The sequence below is a fragment of the Gopherus evgoodei genome, chromosome 8 (assembly GCF_007399415.2).
Source record: "Gopherus evgoodei ecotype Sinaloan lineage chromosome 8, rGopEvg1_v1.p, whole genome shotgun sequence".
Lineage (NCBI taxonomy): Eukaryota > Metazoa > Chordata > Testudines > Testudinidae > Gopherus > Gopherus evgoodei.
The window spans coordinates 18,419,124-18,438,004 of NC_044329.1; the positions used below are offsets into that span (position 1 = coordinate 18,419,124).

Genomic DNA, 18,881 nt, shown 5'->3' on the forward strand with positions numbered 1-18,881 from the left:
TTTTTGCACTGGATGCAACTGGGTCACCACACTACTCAGCACTGTTGTAGATCCCATCCATGCAGTAGCACAACCCCTTGTGCCACTGGCAGGATCAAGCCTGTACTGATCTGGGATAGAGACCAACCAGCAAACTGGAGGTGAAAGGCTCTACTTCCCACTACCACTCTCCGAGCCACCCTGCCACTGAATTACTCACACATTCACTAAGACAGGGGGATTTATTAGGTCCCTCTGACATGTCTAGCAGCACTTCCAACAGCATGATGAGAGAGTGACAGACAGCTGATTTTGAGTCTCCCCAGGAACAATCCTGGCATTAAAAGTTTAAGCTCATGCAGCATTTAGAAATCACATCAATGAGTGAAACCACACCAAGACACATTCGAGACAATTTTACTTCTGATGCCAGAGTGCAGGCTCTCTTTACAGGATTTTTTTTTAAAAAAAGATGTTTACTTTTGCTATTTTTTAATCACTTCATTTTAAAAAACAGGTTACTCCTGAAAGCCATTTTTTGTAATAAATTTACAAGCCAGCATATTTTTTTTCCTTGTAATCATTCCTTTAAACAAGGCAAACTTATCTGTTCCTGTCCTGAGCAGTCTCATGAACAGTAGACAGGGTATTAAGTAGTTAAATAATAATTAGAAGCTTGGTTCCAAGTACTTCAACAGTGACTTCCTCCTGCCCCAGAGATATTAAGTGAAGGTCCCCAGTACCTATACAGTTTGTGTAACTTCTTTATGGTATTTATGTCCCTTGAGTAAGTGGCAAGTCAGTCTTTCTCGTAAGGTATAAGACTTGGTAAGTCTTGCAGGACATGCTGGAAATCCAACTCATGCCTTATAAAAGAGGCTTTAAAGAGTATGCTTTGCCTTTAAAAAAATCTAGTAAATTTCACTGCAACAATCACAGCTGTTGTCTCTTTTGCCCACTGTTCACAAGCTGCAAGAATGCACAGCACATTGACCACCATGTAGCCACCTACAGATTGAATAAAATTTCAGTTTTATATTGTACAATTGCTCAGATAAAGAAGGGACCTGAGTAATCCTTAGGGGCAGCCTTGCCATGCAAAGAGGAAGAGCTCTGATTTATTACTATTATACCACAGAACCATGGACACCCTCTCTTCAAAGCAGTCAGGTGCAGAAAGCAGTATGTGATGGTGGTTGTATTTTTTTTTTCCACAATGCCATAAATTAGTAACTTAGATTTTGTCATTCAAATATAAATAAATACTTTTTTTTTTAAAAGGAAAAGCGAGACTCAATCATAACATGCAAGAGATTAAAATAGAACAATTAAAAATGACCAAAGCAAAACACAGGAAATGCAAATGAAAAGCCCAGATTCATTTTGGATTGCAATAGATGCATTTTGGAAGCATTATTTATAAAGGTATGTCATATACCAAAAAAGGCACCACAGTATCTGCAGAGCCAAATCCTTAAGAGTTTCTGTGGGATGTGAAGAAGGAAGGTAGCAGCCTTGATTAGAGTGTACAGTTGATCTTTCTCTCCTACCTTCCCCTCTCCACCAATCTTAAACCTGTCCACTGCAAATCTGATCTTTCCATTTTATGTTTGGTTTCACTGTCTCCACGGCGGGGGGAAAAGAGAAACGTAGGAATAAAAAGGCAAATTTAAAAAAAACATTGGCAAGGGCATCATCATTCTGCAAGTGGAGTATCTCAAATGATACTAAAAGAACCCTGGAATTGCTTAATTAGAAACAAAACACAAACACACACACCTTCTTTTCTGACCTTAATTGCATTTTTAAATACCATACTACAGTAATAACCTCAGTTTAAACCAGCAGACGTCTAGAACCAAACAACACTAGGAACCACCAAAGAGTACTGGATGTAATAAAAGCATCAGAAATCCAAGCCAGCTATTGAAGGGATCATTACATCTGTTAGCTCTCAACTCTTTTAAAAAAAATAAATAAACAAAACCATGATACCAGTACCTACTGGATTTGCCAACCCATTGCTTTAAGGTGAGTGGGGAGGTAGGGGATATTGGAATCTGTTTGCATGCCTCTACACATTATCTGCAGAGGAATAATTAAACAAAGGAACAGGGAGGAGGGAAAAGAAAAGAAACATTTTAAAACTTGTGTTTACTAATATTCTGTACATGAGATTCCTAAAGAATAACTTGTCCTCCTAGTTAACCTTGTCCTGGAATATATACAGGTTATTTGTTGCAGCCACTGCAATGATATTTTCTGAAGGATGCCAAGCTGTATGTAAGATCTTTTTGCTGAAATCCAGACTGTCCACACTAATTTCATCTTTCCTCCGTTTGCCCCCAACACACACTTTGCGGGGCTTGAGTATGGCCCGAGGTTTGCTGTTTTCCCTAGAGGCCTCCAGGGTTACGTCACGCTTGGTGTTGCGGTCAAACATTCTGAAGAAATTGTTGTAGGAGCCAGTCATTATGACACTGTGAAGCAAGTGGAAAGAACAGATGAGAGTTAATTATGCCATACGAGGATGGCACAGCAGCTAGAGTTTAGGGCCTCTCAAGCTTCTATGTCTTACTCTCCCATCCCCTCTTGATGCATCAGATCAGATTCACTATCCTTCTGGACAATAAGGACATGATGAGAGACAATGTCACTCCTGAATTAGCCATAGTGTTTTGAGAGAGACTGACCTCAAGATGGCGGCCTTCCTCCTTCCCCAAGGGGTAGGAATGACTTCGGTAACTTTCCTTTGAGTTTTTAATTTTTTTTTCATGCCTCTATATTTATTGGGCTTGGATGAGTGAGAAGTCCATTGATAAAGGCTATTCTTGCAGGACTTCCAACCAGCCAGTATCAGCAAGTTCTGGAGAACTCCATTCCTTTTATCAGACCAAAGATCTTTGGATATATTTAAATAAGCCCACACATCTCATCAAGTCTTTTCTCGTTACTTATGCAAGGAGAATTCCCATGGAAGTCAGTGAGTTCTTCCAGAGTACAGACTGAATAAGAATCTCATAGTTCAACATGAGTTTTTTCTGACCTGTACTCTGAATTTCACCCATCATTAAAGGCAAAGGGCACAACCTTTTAAACTACTGATGGGGCCAGGAGGCATTGTTTGGAATCAGATTAATCCTGGGTTTATGTTCTGAGGGTGCTGAATTTGCATAAGATTTTGGCCCACCATTGCAGAAATCATACAAGATCAGGTAATCCTACTTGATTCCTGCCACCTTGAATGGTGTGACTAATGCAAGAATTTCTGCAATTTTGGGCCAAACTATATCATCATCTTCTTGAGCCAAAACCTCCACGTGAACAAGTGGTCTCCTGAGATTTCAACCACATCCAAACCAGAACCAGAAAGTTTGGATGATGTGGTACCAAAACTTCAGGCATAGATTCACATAGAATGATTTGTATCTGACAGCACTGCCCCACCCCCAATAATGACTGAAATTTGGAGGAGTTTGAACATGTGGTTCTGGTTTAGGCCAATCTCTGTTTCTATCTATATATTTATTAAAAGAACTCCAAACTGTGCACCAAACATTCATGTCACCCACAAAGCAGTCAGTGAAAGAACTACAGAGCAGAAGGGAGAGAAGAGCCAACAGTATTATGCACATACTAGTTGTGGTTAAGATTGCGTTACATTTTGCACTTAATACAGGAATTCAAATTCTCTGCCTTGTAAGAAAAATAAAGCATACCCTCCACTAACAGCACATGTTGAGTGCAGAACGAATAATACAATGGGTGGTTTGGGGAACCATCAGAGAAAAATCCCCTCTTATAATTCATGATGATGCATCTCACCTGTCAGACCCATTCCACACACATTCAAATTTATCGAAGATGCAGTCATTCTCATAGAGCGAGCACAGCTTGCTTCGGAGATAATCGTGGACCTAACGGCAAAGACACAAGGCAGTGGAATGAAAACAAGACTGTGCTTTGTGGAAGTTCTGCTAGAGCCTGAAGTCATAGGGTCATAGACTTTAAGGTCAGAAGGGACCATCGTGATCGTCTAGTCTGACCTTCTGCACAATGCAGACCACAGAATCTCACCCGCCCACTCCTGCAACGAACCCCATACCTATGTCTGAGCTACTGAAGTCCTCAAATCATGGCTTAAAGACTTCAAGGTGCAGAGAATCTTCCAGCAAGTGACCCGTGCCCCACGCTGGAGAGGAAGGCAAAAAAACCCCAGGACCTCTGCCAATCTGCTCTGGAGGAAATTCCTTCCCGACCCCAAATATGGTAATCAGCTAAACCCTGAGCATGTGAGCAAGACTCACCTGCAAGGAAAGAATTCTCTGTAGTAACTCAGATCCCACCCCATCTAAGATCCCATCACAGGCCATTGGGCACATGTACCTCTAACAATCAAAGATCCAAAACGCATCAAAAAGCATAGCCAGTTTGTCAGCATTGCACCTTCAACATCTACTCACTGCTTGTTAGTTCTGCATTTCACCTATATAGCCCAGTGCCTTACAAATGTGAGGTTTGTTCCTGCTGCAGTACTTAATATATCCTCAAACAAAGGCACTGAGGGATATATTGACTGGTTCACTGTGTTCTCTAAATGGAGTTGGACGGAGTGTTTAAGTGTTTTCAGTTGTATATGCACGTTCAATCACTTTACAGTCCAGCCTATGAAAAATGAATGTTACCATTTTAAAGATGGCGCAAGTCCCCAGTGGGCTGAAGTACAGTGACAGGTCTGTGTTAAGGGACTCAGCATTGGAATGGTATCTGGTGCTGCAGGTCTGAATTAAGGAAGGTCTGCTGGGGCACTCTGCACAACACCTGTCCAAAATATGCCTGAAAATCAGTTCCTCACCTTCATCAAATTACTTTTACCAATCCATCCAAAATCATAAAAGGAAAAAAAAAATCAAGAAGGTTATAATTTATCAAGTCACTCAAGCTCATATTTTATAGATATGCTTCCACTGAAATCACAGGCAAAACTTCTGTGGGAGCAGGGGCAGGTTCTTATACTTTGTATGTTTACCCTAATCCTTTCTATCATGAACTTTCTATCACCCATCACTGAAAGGTGAAATCTGGTCCTTTCCCATTTATTCCAAATCCCTACAACTGTTCCTATTTAGTTTTAAATGTCTCTTGCCCATCAGCCTTGAAGATGAAATACCTGGTATGTCTCAATAGGCCTGTTCTCCATGTTCAGGTCCCATACTTTGACAGTGAGATAGTCCCTGGTCATGATATACCTTCCACTGTGACTGAATTTAACATCAGAAATTGAGGAGATGATCTCAGAAAAAAATGATCTGTTACTTGGGTCTTCAGGCTCTTCAAAAACTGCAGAACAAAAGAAAAACAGCAACATGAAACATGCTGTAAGCTGAATCAATACGATCTTAGAGGAAGACTGTTCATGCAGCACTGGGGCCCCAAATCAGGAAAGCATGTAAGCATGTGATTAAACTTAAGTGCTTTCCTGAATCAGGGCTTGGGCTAACAAGGCCAGCTGGAATGATCTAATGTGTCTGTTTGGACAGTATTTAGTGGCAAATCAGTGACTGTACCTGTAATAGAAAAGACTGTAACAAAAGGATAGGAACATAGGAATTGCCATTCTACATGAGACCTGAGGTTCATCTAACCCAGTAAAATGTTTATGACAGTGGCCGGCACCTGGTGCCTCAGAGGGAGGTGCAAGAAATCCCATAATGGATATTCATTTAACCAACCAGCCCACAGGGTAAGTTTCTTCTGATATCAGTATCTGAATATGCAACATTAAAATATCGAGAGAAAGAAGGAAAATCTGAGCCAACTCAGTTTTGTCCCTACTTTTTCCTAAGAACCCTTCAGCATTTGAGCCAGATCCTTGATGTTGGTGTCAGTGCGACACTAAAACCTTGCATATTTGGCTCTTTTTTGAGGTGAAACTTCCTTTTTTCCCTTGAGTTCTGCCTCTTTACATCATGATAAGGAAAAGCTGGTGTTGGTGTTCTGAGATCTTAGAGAGACATTTTCAGCACAAAGGTCTAGCACCAAAATGCAATGACCAGTGAGACTGTCATGCTTTCTCACCATTTAATTTTGTCTGACAGTTTTAAACTATTTAGTTGCATTTCATCATTCATGTGTAAGGCACTCTACAGTGCAGTCATTATAAATCATGGACTATAAAATATTAATTTCCTAATTTAAAATGCAACATTACAAAATGAGGCATCACTTTGACTGCACAGCTGGAAGGAATCCAAAAGGTGGAGAATACCAGAATTGCAGGGCCAAAACTGGCTTTGCTATAAGCAGATGCAACTCGATTAGAGTCGGTGGAATTGCATCCCCATTTATACTGGATCTGGATTAGACATAAAGTAGACAAAATGCCCATATTTGAAGGATTTTAACCTGCATAGTTGAAGCTATTTCACCTTTAATAAGTGCAATGAGCAAGAAGGACCATAGGAGATCAATGTATCAACAATGCAACACTAGCCCAAAAACGTAAAGCCTTACACACCATTCCTGCTTGCTGAAAACCAAAGTGATAAGCAACTGGATGTCAATGTAAAATTTCACAGCTACTGCAAAAATACAAATTAATCTTGTTACTCCCGGAATACATCACAATTTGAGCAGTTTACAAAGACGACCAATGAAATTCAGCAATTTGGGGCCCATTTATAAAATTAAATTTCTAATTGTCATCAGCAGAACATGTGTCTCTTAAAACCACCTGAACTAGTTGTCCTCATCACATATGGACTCTTGTTGGTGGCATCAACAGAGGCTGAGGACTGAGTGGGCCACCTATCAGGTCTGATCCATCTCTACAGATGGTCACTACAGGTTTGGGTTGACGCAGGATGTCACGGTGCAAGTTTGTATTGCTGTTGCACGGGCTACCCTTGTGCCGTGGTTGAAGAGAGGACTTCAGTCTCCATCCAGTCCCTTTCACTAGCACTGTTTTTGGTTTGTTTTTATAAAAACCCCTCCACTGCTGTTCCATCAACAGCTGGGCTAACATTCAGACCCACCTTCAGTCTAGAAAATAAGTGGCTTAGCCTGGCTGTTTCATGTACCACAAAAAGTGCTGCCAGAGACTGACTTTCAGAAGACCATACGGAGTGCAAACATTTGTTCAATGTTATTATCCCCTATCTGAGTGCTGGGCTTCAAGCTCCTGAGTTCTGGAGTAGGATGGGGGGGCGGGGAAATTACCTGAAGTGCCAGAATAAATGATCTCTCTACAGATCAGAAATGGTGTAGCTCACAGCAGGATCCAAGTTGGGCTCCTTTAATCGCCAGCAGGAATTCTGCTGACCTGCAGGTTTTTTAAAATAAATAAATAAAAAACCAACACCCAAACAACAACAGAAAATAAAAGATCTGAGCTGGTCTGCAGAGAGCTCATGTCTTCGGTGTAATAATTACGGGTTTGCTCGCATCAGGTGGGCTGACTTCATGAGGCTTTCTTTAATGGCTGCATCATTTCCATTCAGCGTGTACATACGTGTATGAGCTTGTGTCAATGCTGGAAGTGTTAAATCTATAGCACACAAGCAGGAGGAATTATTGCTGATGCTGTAGAACTGGGAAAGGTCAAAAACTACAAACAGCAACAACGAAAAAGCCCTGGAATATCTGAAGAATACTATGAATGAATGGGAAATACCAGCAAGAACAAGACAATGGTGATGTTAAAAAATAAGGCAAATTTTTTATACATTTCACCAGGAACTGAATATTCCACAAGCTATTGTTCTTGGGAGTCAGATTCCCCCTCGCCTGAATGTCAAAATCTACTTCATTGCTTTTCCCCATGCTCTTTTTGTACAGGTTGTTACTGTTATTATTACATTTGCCTTTTTTACTGCTCATCTTTTTAACCCCAATCTTCAACAGCCATTGTATATGCTGTGCCAACCTTGCCCTCATTCCAGAGGTCTGAAGTCAGATGAAAAGCTGCTGCCAGGGGGAAAAGTGCACTTCAGAGCAGCCCAAGGAAGTGACAGGCGTCTACTTCTCCCAAATGCCCTAATGAGCGTCCCAGAAAATGGGGGCCTCAGAAGCAGGGAGGACCGTTACTTTCACAGATGTCTCCATCACCTTCCACCATGGGGCACATCCATGCTGAAGAATGAGGAAATGTGCACGTGGGGCAAAGGAAGTGTCCAGTCATGTTTACAAAAGAGGCCATAATTCCCAAATGTCTTGATTCAGGTATGGACCAAATTCCTTTATGTAAAACAAGTCCCTATGTCTGCAACATTGAGACCTTGTCACTTCTCAGATAGGCTGGAAAACCAGAACTGCAAGAAGCAGGAAAAGATTTAGAGATGGGCCTGAATGAAAATTCTGGAGCCAAAAGACCCCTGAACTCTGGATCTTTGCTGAAATTCAGCCGATCGCCAGCAAGATCCTGTTGCAAGGCAGCTTCAAACCCACTACTTAGGCTGAGGTTTACTCATCAATAAATAAGATCAGCACCAACAGAGGACTTTGTTATGCTCTTTTCTCCATTTAAACTTTAATCACAATAAATAACCAATGCTGACTGGAAACGTAGAAGTCTATGAATCCCATGGTTACCAGAGACCACAGGAGGCCTCGCCACTCAGCACAGCCTCACAGTTTCTGATTCCATGCTGCCACAACAATTGGCTTCCTTGGCGATTCCATTGGCAACTACTAATTCAAGCCTGTCCCAGCATATTTGGTGCAATGTCACCCCTCAGTGCAGATGTAACAAAGGAGTCCCATTGGAGACAACTGATTTCCATTCAGGTAAAAGATTTCATCACAGCAAGTAAAGACAGAGGAGAGGCAACATCTGGAAATGCTAAACATTTTCTGTGCTGTGAAAAGAAGCCAGGATGGTGCAAGAGGCTGTTTCTTTTAAATAGACAGGACAGATGCAGGGAAGGGGAAGGACTGGAACGCACAGGCACAGTGAACACCGTGATGGCAGCAAATGGCAGGTTTCCTCCATGATTGTTTGGGGAAGGGGGAGGAGAGTTAGTTAGGAGGGCATGTGAAGGCCATAGGGCAGGGAGAAGGCGGCAAAAGGGATAGGTATGGAGTGAAACTTGGTGGAAGAGGAGGGGGACGGTTGACCCAAACGGCCAATCATGATGGCACGGAAAGTCCACTCAAAACTGTTTCTCCTCCTCTGGAGATTCTGCACAAGGGGCTAGTTAATTGTTTCCTTGAGGTCTTGTTGGCCTATTATTCTGTGCAACAGGAGCTCATTCTATATTACGTAGAGGGACTGGGAAAGGTTCACAGCTCAGGAGAGAAATACTGATTGCTCATAGTATAATTCTGAAACAGCTAAGGGATCTCAATTCATGTTAAAATTCAAGGAAAAGGACGGCTCTCAGGGCCAGATTTTAAAGGTATTTAGGCCCCAAAAAATGCAGGTAGGTGCCTAGTGGGATTTTCAAAAGCATCTAAGTGCTGATGTACATGCCTTAATACATATAAGAAATACATTAGAGTGACAGTGGTTCAATACTGCACTCTAACTGCCAGCTGGAGAGGGCTGCTTAAGGCCTGGCCAGCGATCAGCTCAGCCCTCATTTGAGCTGCATCGAAGACACTGCCCACGTGAAGCCTTGTCTAAATGGGAAATACTGCTGGACGATTCCCTCCTTGGGGAAAATGACTGGGTGAGTATCTATGGAGAAACTGTCAGATGCATCTCTTCATGGGAGTGCGCTGCCTCTCCACTGGAAAATTGTTGCCTTGTGTCTCTCCAAAGAAAATTGTCATCTGCTTTGCTCTACAGGAAAATTGCCAGTTTTGTCCCATTATGGTGGAAATTGTCAATCATGTCTCTATATGAGGGGAAAATATCAGTTGTCTCTCTGTAGGGCAGAAATATCAGCCTAGGAGAGAGATTAACAAATCTCCATACAATTCCCCATCCCTTAATACACTTCCTAGAAGGCTGAGGCTATACATTGTTCTCACTGTGCCTTTTCTACTTGGCATCCAGCTTTCGCAGTATTTCAGATTAATTAGGATGCCACAGTCCAGCTTTTGTAACACCATCAGCACTGCATAAGATGTATGAGTTATCCACCATGCACAGACCAGTCAAGGAGAGTCTGACTGGAAAGGAAATGCAGATAAAGCACATAATTGCTTGATGAAGTCTGGGTAATCATAGAAACATAGATGATTAGGGATTGAAGAGACCTTAGGAGGACATATAGTCCAACCCCCTGCTCAAAGCAGGACCAACCCCAACTAAATCATCCCAGCCAGGACTTTGTCTTCTAGGGCCATATAGTCTCCTATATGGGCTACTCACAGTTTCCTTTGCACTCTTCCCTTGAGGGGCTCATGGGTGCCCTACCACTCATTCACCACAGAAATACTGTCCTAGTGCTTCCAGTGGCTCCCTGGTGATCCATATGTTACTTGTGGGCCTGTGCACCAATCCCCTCTCATTCCTTGGCGGAAGAGACTCTGAAGAGTTTCTCTCCCAAGCCCAAGGATCTTTCATCCTGCTAATGGTAAAACTTCCCTAGGTAAAGAATTCTTAGAGTAAAGGGAACAGTTCATTTTATCAGTCTGGGTTGTTTAACTAGTCTACCTCTGTATTAGCCCCTGTGGGAGTGCATGGATGAGATGCTGCCGATTGTAGCAAATACAGCATGAAGAATGGGTAGGACCTTTCTTGGGAGGGAAGAAGTCATGAAGAGAGGACAGGGTTCAGTCTGTGAAGGCTTTAAGAGCACTAATGCTGGAAATGTAACAGCTGATGCATACTGTGAAAAACCTGGACAAACCCTCAACAGAGAGCCTCATACAAAGAGGAAAATGATATAAAGCTGATATTGATCCCTTTGAGTTCCTGGTACTGTAGGGCAAGTGCTTACAAGCCATCATGCGTCCCACCAGGTGATCATGAGAGGTCTGATCAGAGTTAATGCATTCATTCCATGGTGCGCTTGCTATGCTGAGAATATTTTAACTCCACCATCAGAGGTATTTTGACAGCTAAACAGTCATATAGAGTCTGAGGCCATTAAAAGTAGAAAAGTGAAGAAGGGAGGCTAGGTGGATTTCTCCACCCTTTGCAGCTGAGAACATTTCAGGAGGGATGGAAATAGATGGATATACATGCACGTGCGCGTGCGTACACACGCACACAGACTCTCACCACTGAAATAAACTTCTCTCTTCTTCCACTGCCAGTGCACTAGGCATTCTGGTCACCAGTTGTATTGGATGTGGCAAGGAGTTATTCACTCCAATGACTCGGTGACCTCTGCACTACCCTTAGTTTCAAAGTATCCACAGTTTGATAAACTGGTTCAGTCTCTCCCGCTTTCTCTCTCCTCCCGCCCTTCACTTCTCTCTCTCTCTCTCTCTCTCTCATGTCAACAATTTAAAGTCATACTGCAGAAAGGATGACCAGCTGCATTAAGCAATCTGCTAGGGGAAAGGACTTTGAGGCAATCAAACTGAATCCTACTTGAGTGGGGAAATCATATAATATAGTTATTACCCACTGAGCTTTCCAAAGGGCAGTTTGAGAGTGTCCGTTGCTAAACAGCACAGTGGGGTTTAATTGGCAATTATGTTTAAACACAGGTCTATAATCAGCAGGGTTTGAAACATCAAGGTTATCCACAATGGGATGGTTAAAAGTAACCACAGGATAGCATGCAGGGTGTCATCCTTGCAAGGTCTTCCATTAATGCTCTTGCTACAATGTACAATTAAGGCTAAGATTTAGCCATGAGTACTTTTAGTAAAAGTCATGGACAGGTTACAGGCAGTAAACAAAAATTCACAGCCCATAATCAGTCCACGACTTGTACTATATACCCCTGACTAAATCTTGGTCTGGAGGGGGGGCTCTGGTGGCACTGTGGGCTCATTGGGGAGGGGGGCAGCCCAGGGGTGCCACTCATGCTCTGGGGTGGCCTGGGAACTCTGTTGGTGCAGGGGGTGGCAGCGTGCTGACTGGGACTGCTGCTGGTGTTGGGGGGCAGGGGATAAAGTGGCACATGGCTTGGGACCACCATGGAGGAGGGGAGGACGCAGCCCAGGGCCTTTGCTGGTGCTGAGGGGGGCAGCGTGCAGCCTGATACTATTGCTGCTGCTCAAAGGGAAGGCGGCGGCGGGGGGGGGCATATCCTGAGACCACCCCTGCTGCTGGGAGGTGGTGAGGGGTGGCACAGAATCTGTGACTTCTGTGACAGACTCGAAGCCTTAATTATAATTTACATTGCAGTAGCACCCTAAATGTGCTAGGCATTGTATATACACACAGGGAGACACAATGAGGTCTTATTTCCCTCTCACACCACTATAACTCCATTGACTTTGTGTGAGTTACTCCTGGCTCGCCCCAATGTAAGTGTGAGGAAAATCAGGGAGTAGGACAGAGGCTGTGAGACCTGGTAGTACTTGCTGCAAACAGCTGGAATCAGGAGAGCCTTGTGTTCTCATATGAATAATCCATTCACTGTTCGGCCTCAGGCAAATAATTTGAATCTCAGTCAGCTCACCTGTAAAGCTAGGGAATATACATGAACCCAGTGAAAACCAGATGTCACAGCAGAGCAGAGTTTTCATGGACAAATTATCCCTCTGCTCCACCCCTTTCTTCATAAACAAAAAGTCATACTTCAGTCAAAGCACAAAATTCAACACAAAGATAATACAGACAATATTAACATAATACATAGGGGACTAATTCTCCTTTATCCTGGAAAATAAACTTTACAGTCTGGTCCAGCCCTGAAATAGGCATGCGAGACCCAGGTATGTCTTGGCCACAGAACTAGACAGCAGGAACTCCTGAATGCTGATCCCAGTTGACCATGGACAAGACATTTAATCTTTCTACTTTGCTTTCCTGCTCCGCAAGACAGGCATAACACCACTTACTTCTTTCTTTCTCTCTTTCCTTCCCCTCTGCCCCCCATGAGGCAGAGAGAGGAGGGGGAGAGAGAGAGAGAAAGAAGATTAATAAGGTAATTTTGGTAACATACTTGGAGGGAGAAATGCACCAGTGCTAATTACAATTGCAATATATAGTTAACCAGGACCAAGTGAACCAAATTCATCTGCAACGTAGGGTCACTGAAAGGTGTACAGTTTCAGCCACAGCCCTGAGGGCAGGGCAGGGCAGGACAGGGCCACTTTATCCAAAGGGGAGCTCTCCCCGTAGTACGCAGGATGGTCAACAAGCACACGCCTCCTTTAGTAAGGTGCAGTCCCTCCCCCCGGATGCCCCGACAGCTCTGCCTGGCACTATGGCGGAGCAGGAGGATTATGGCCTGCCCTTCCCCCACTCTTTTTGGAGTGGTTTGCATCTTCAGAGGCTCTATGAGGGAGCTCAGGAGACCAGCAAGATTATGAAGTTGCAGGAGTAAGAAAAGTGCACCCTAGTCCTCTTACCTACCGGCACAGAGATGTGGCACTTGACCTGTCCTGTACAAACACAGCTACAGGTACAATGCATCACAAATTGCAAATCACAAATGACATTGCCACCTGCAGTGATATGCTGCTCAGAGGGAAATAGTTCTGTTCCACCATATGCAGTAACTGTTCCCAGTACAAGCAATGCGGATTTCTTCACTGAGACTTACATTCACGTTTAAAGGAAATGGAGTTTGCTATCTATTCAACATTACCTGGGTTGGGCTCAGACAGCCCTGTGGAAAGGGAAAAGAAGGGCAAGTTCATGGAATGGAAAGCTTCTCTTTTGGCTTTAAGCAGCAATAACAGTACTTCAGCTACCTTCAAGAACCGAGCATGAAACTCCTTCCAGTGCTATTTGTGATCCTTGCCACAGCCCTGCACCTGCTCAGCCAGGATATAGCTCTGTATAAAAGGTGGACTCACAGAGTGGCATCAAATTCTGATGGAGGAGTATCAGCTCAGAAACTAATAAGCCTCAGAGTCTCCCTGAAAACCCAGTCACATGACTCCAGTGTGAAAACAGGTGTAATGAATAAAAACGGTAAATGAGTGATGGAGTTGGCTGGGGGTGAACAGAGTTAGTTGAGCTTCTTAGATGGAAGCTTGCACGGGGTTTTTCTATGTGCTGCAGAACCAGATACTGGCTGCTGAGCTCAAAGAGAGGATTTCTTGGGCGCTCTTCAGCTAATTCCATGTTACATAACAAATCTATTTTCTCTTTCACTGAATGGTATTCTGTCTCCATCCATATGTCCTCCCAAAACACAGGGTGGGAAAAATCTATTTAAATGCTGAGCGTTTCTCTGCTTTTAATACAAATGAATCTTCACTGGCATCTCCTCCATCAATTCTAAGGACAAAGCAAAAATCTCAGAGGTAGCAGGAACTACTGCAAATGTAATGCCAGCTGATGGAACCTTTGACATTAGATGGACCGAGATGTAGAGTCCAGAACAGGATAGAGATACACATCCAAACTTCCCCAAAGTTCAGCAGAGTTTGGAACTGGGAACTTTAGTGGACAGAGATGGGGTCAGCTGCAAAGATCATTTCCAACTCCCAATTCTGAATCTTTATAGATGTTTGGAGGTCTGGTTTTAGTTTGGACCCCATGAGAAATGTAGTGAATGATCACAGACTCTTGGTGAAGGCTTTTACTCAGATCTTTATTAGCTTGTTTACTTATAAAACTCAAACAAAAGATTAACGTTACCCAGATCTTCCTGGTGCAGGTCTGTGAAATCTTAAAATCCATTATTGATTAATGTAGGGCAGGTGCTTTCTTTCAGCTGGGAAAAAAATGTAACCAGAAGCACAAGTTACACGTCTGGTCCCCTTGAAAGGAAATGTTATTGGTGATTAGATCGGAAGAACAAGGATCTTGGATTCCATTTCTACTAACTTCCTGGGTAACCTTGGGCAAGTTACTTGACCTCTCTACACATTAGTTTATTGACATACTTACCTACCTCACAGTAGTATTATGAGTCTTAAATAATACTGAAACATCCGGATAGCAGGCTTTATATAAATGTAAGGTAGTATTCTCTCCTTCATGCACAAAGGCAACTATAAACTACCTTGCACGGAAAGAGGTAGTGGCTTAACAGAGCTTTGACTACAAAGAGCAAGTATGCTGTAAAAATAGGAACACATATGTTAAAGCTGACCCTAGGCAGTGTGTTGCACCCAAATATTTATCAGAAGGTTAATAGATATGACTGGATGTACATTGATATGGTCTGCATTTTGATTACACATGGGCAGTTATTAAATATTTCCTTTAGAGAATTCATCTCCAAAAGCCATTGTTGCTTTTTCATTTTGAACTTTGATAAACTGTCTCAATTCGACTCTCACATCTGCTGAGCTGCAATTGACTGAAGACCGATGTTTCTGAAGGATAGAGGAAAATCAATATGAAATGTCAAGGAGAGCTCAATTTGAACTGGTTTTTGCAGTTAGCTTGCATTCGCGCTGAGAACTAAAAGGACATTTCAGCAACTGAACAAAGGAGGGTTTCTGCTGCTGAAAAGTCAAGAAACTGAATTTTGTTTGCTTCTTAATTGTATTAAGAATCTCAGGTGGGAGCTGATCCCACAGTGAGACAGTGCAAAGAAACAATGGAATTTAGGGAAACCGCTGTTCAAAAACTTAAGCCCTCCACATACAAATACAGTTTTTTTCCCCAATCTGCTTTTTTTTTAACCTAACAATATGTTGTAGATATGAGGCTATAATCATGCTATAGCAAGATCAAAAGCATTAGTTTGCACTTTATTTCTCATCACCTCCGGGAAATTAGATCATGAATTGGATCTAGTTTATTAGGGTTAGGACTCAATGGCACCAAGTCTGTGCAATTTGTTCTTCAATAATCTCACATCTTGGATGCTAGAAACCTCCTGAGATTCTTGTAAGATATGGAACTGGAAAATAGGCCCCCCTCAGAACCAAAACTACAGAGAGAGCTGATTCAGATCTAGATTTTCAAAGAGGTTTGAATTCCAACTTATGGCCTGTCTCCAATAACAGTTTTGTTGTGCTTTATTAGTCAATGGAAGCACACATGAGCTTCTCAGGTCACTAAGAATTACAGTACAATATTAACCTACTTTACGTTGTCTTCCAACAACAATAAACCACAAAACACTTGGTTTTAGATTCAAATAACCCTTTAACCCACATATGTTAGAATAACCTTTGGGATATGTGAATTCAAAAGGCCTAATATATAAATCCAAGAGGCTCTAAAAGGTGATGAATTCTAATCACCAGCAAAAGGGTAGGATATTGGGAGATATTATGATTTGAGCAATAGAATGCATATTAAATCTACTGAAAGAAGATATGTGCACTTACAACTTCCAGTCTAGTCCTTTTGAGGATATTAGGAGAGGATGCTCATCCTTTGAAATCTCTCTAAACTTATTAATAAATGAGATGCCACAACATATCAGCATTATGGGTTTATAATATACGTTTGGAGTGGTGTGAAAACTGCAAAAACATATTTGCAAAAATTCTTGTGGGTAAAACACACCGATTTGCTTCGGTAGTGTTTATGACTCCTTATATTTCCATATCCACAAACATCCCAGTCAGCAAGTTCTCAATTAATTGCGGGAATTGAATACGAGCCAGATATATATTTTGAGTGTCCTTCCACCAGAAATGCTCCCCTGTCCATTTTGAAAAGCTCCAATTGTTTGCACAATAGCAATATCGACAGATTATAAATGTTTGCAGAGAATAAAACTGTAGGGCATCCAATCCAGGAAGAAGAAAAAAAACATCATGGGAGTCAGGTGACCAATCATAGAGCATGAATAACCAACCCTGAATCTACTGGGCTAACTCTTCTCTTAAATGTAAACTCCTTTAGGCAGGGACTGTATTTGTTATATGTTTGTACAGTGCCTCGCGCAGTAGGGCCCTGTCCCTTAAGACTGGGCCCTGTCCCTTAAGACTGGGCCCTGTCCCTTAAGACTGGGCCGCTGCTTGTTCAGCCAATCGCGGCTCTCACAGGAAGCAGCGCAGGTTGAGGGATGTGCTGGCCACCCTTCCAGCAGCCCCCATTGGCCTGGAGCGGTGAACCGCGGCCAGTGGGAGCCACAATTGGCCAAACCTGCGGACGCGGCAGGTAAACAAACCAATCCAGCCTGCCAGGGGCTTTCACCGAACAAATGACGGCCCAAGTTTGAGAACCACTGCCCTAAGACACTACCACAATACAAATAACAATAACAATGTGTGTATGATCCATTTGTAAACAAACTATTCGTTCACACAAACTATTCATTGAACAATAGTTAATAATGAACAAATTCCTAACAGTCGCATAGACTTTAAGGCCAGAAGGGATCATCATGGCGACCTAGTCTGACTTCTTGCACATCACAGCCACAACTTGTTTGTAAATAAACAGTGAACAGAGAACTAGCATCAATTAGCTGGATACATTATTAGCAATTAATAATTCCACCAGCTCTGCTGAGGTGAAATGTGGCCCCTGAAATCTGAGATTTGAGAAAAAGATGGGATATAAGAAAATAAGAATGGCCATACTGGGTCAGACCAAAGGTCCATCTAGAGCAGTATCCTGTCTTCCGACAGTGGCCAATGCCAGGTGTTTCAGAGGAATGAATGGAACAGGAAATCATCAAGTCATCCAATCTCTGTTGCTCATTCCCAGCTTCTGGCAAACAGAGGCTAGGGACACCATCCCTGCCAATCCTGGCTAATCGTCATTGATGGATCTATCCTCCATTAATTTATCTAGTTCTTTTTTGAACCCTTTATAGTCTTGGCCTTCAAAATATCCTCTGACAAAGAATTCCACAGGTTGACTGTGCGTTGTGTGAAGAAATACTTACTTTTGTTTGTATAAACTCTCACGGTCCAGGGCATAACCAACCATTAACTTGGGGGGGGGGTGAGGAACAAATTTCCCATGTGATCTACTTATTCCAAATTGTCCACTACAGGGTTTGTTTTTCTTGCTGTTTTGCACCACCTTTTGAGACAGCATACTGGCCTCATTGGACAAGAGGTCTGAACTAGATCTGGATGAGTAACAGATTTTTGGTTAATTGGCAATTTCAAAAAGTCTAAAAAAAATAATTTTGGGTTGGACTAACATTCTGTTTTGATAAAATCAAAATGTTTTGTTTGGATTCTGACCACTTTTAAATGCCACTGAATTTTTAGAAACAAAACAAAATATAAATAAGCAATTTCAAATTGATCTTTTTTTTGAAACTTTATTTTTTTGGTACTTTTCCCTAAAAGAAAAATTCAGTGAAATTGTCATCAATTAACAAAACGTTTCAATGTTGCCAAATCTGCGTTTTGTCCTGGAAAAAGATTTGGCCAAATTTTTTTTGTCCAGCTCTCTTCTGAACCAGTATAGCAATTTCTATGTTCCCAGATATATGGGATTGATAAACATTGCACCCTAGGGCCTGAATGCAATAAATCTGATGCAGTACTGTCAAAGCAGCACAAATAATTTTTCACGGCCTACCATCTGTCCCCTCACTACTCCCAAAGTCTGCAGCGCTGGGTTTCAGCGAGAGGGCCTTCTTGCTTGCAGAGCTGCCAAAGATATGCATGATGCTGGAGCAAGACAGTGCAGGACTGGAGAAAGATGTGGATTTTGTTCCCTCTGTTTTGGGCATTCATTTCATATCAACCACAACAAAAACAAAGACATCAGTACTGAGGGAAGGGATGAGTATATGACCTCACCACTTGTCTACAAAGGCCAGAAAGACCCAATGAAATGATCATTCTCCACTTTACCCTATGAAAAGCAGTGTTGGGAAAATACCACAGTGAGAAGCGACCTGACCTGAAGCCCGTTTCTCAACACCCAGACCGGAATCTGAATTTTCAAATGGCTCCTAGTTTTATAGCAGGCTGAAACAGACCCCTTAGATGCAAATTCTCCA

At 42.4% G+C, this 18,881-nt stretch overlaps 1 protein-coding gene across 3 annotated transcripts in view; it reads right to left on the reverse strand.

Annotated features, from left to right (window-relative positions):
* Nucleotides 1-380: 380 nt before the first annotated feature.
* Nucleotides 381-18,881, reverse strand: part of PPP2R2B (protein phosphatase 2 regulatory subunit Bbeta) — a 330,603-nt gene continuing 312,102 nt past the window's right edge. For all 3 annotated transcript variants that reach the window (XM_030573339.1, XM_030573340.1, XM_030573341.1), the window contains 3 exons: nt 5,150-5,319; nt 3,805-3,896; nt 381-2,459 (listed from right to left, as the gene is read on the reverse strand). In XM_030573339.1, coding sequence (XP_030429199.1) covers nt 2,180-2,459; nt 3,805-3,896; nt 5,150-5,319 — 542 coding nt within the window. In that variant the 3' untranslated portion in view covers nt 381-2,179. The remainder of the gene's footprint in view (nt 2,460-3,804; nt 3,897-5,149; nt 5,320-18,881) is intronic.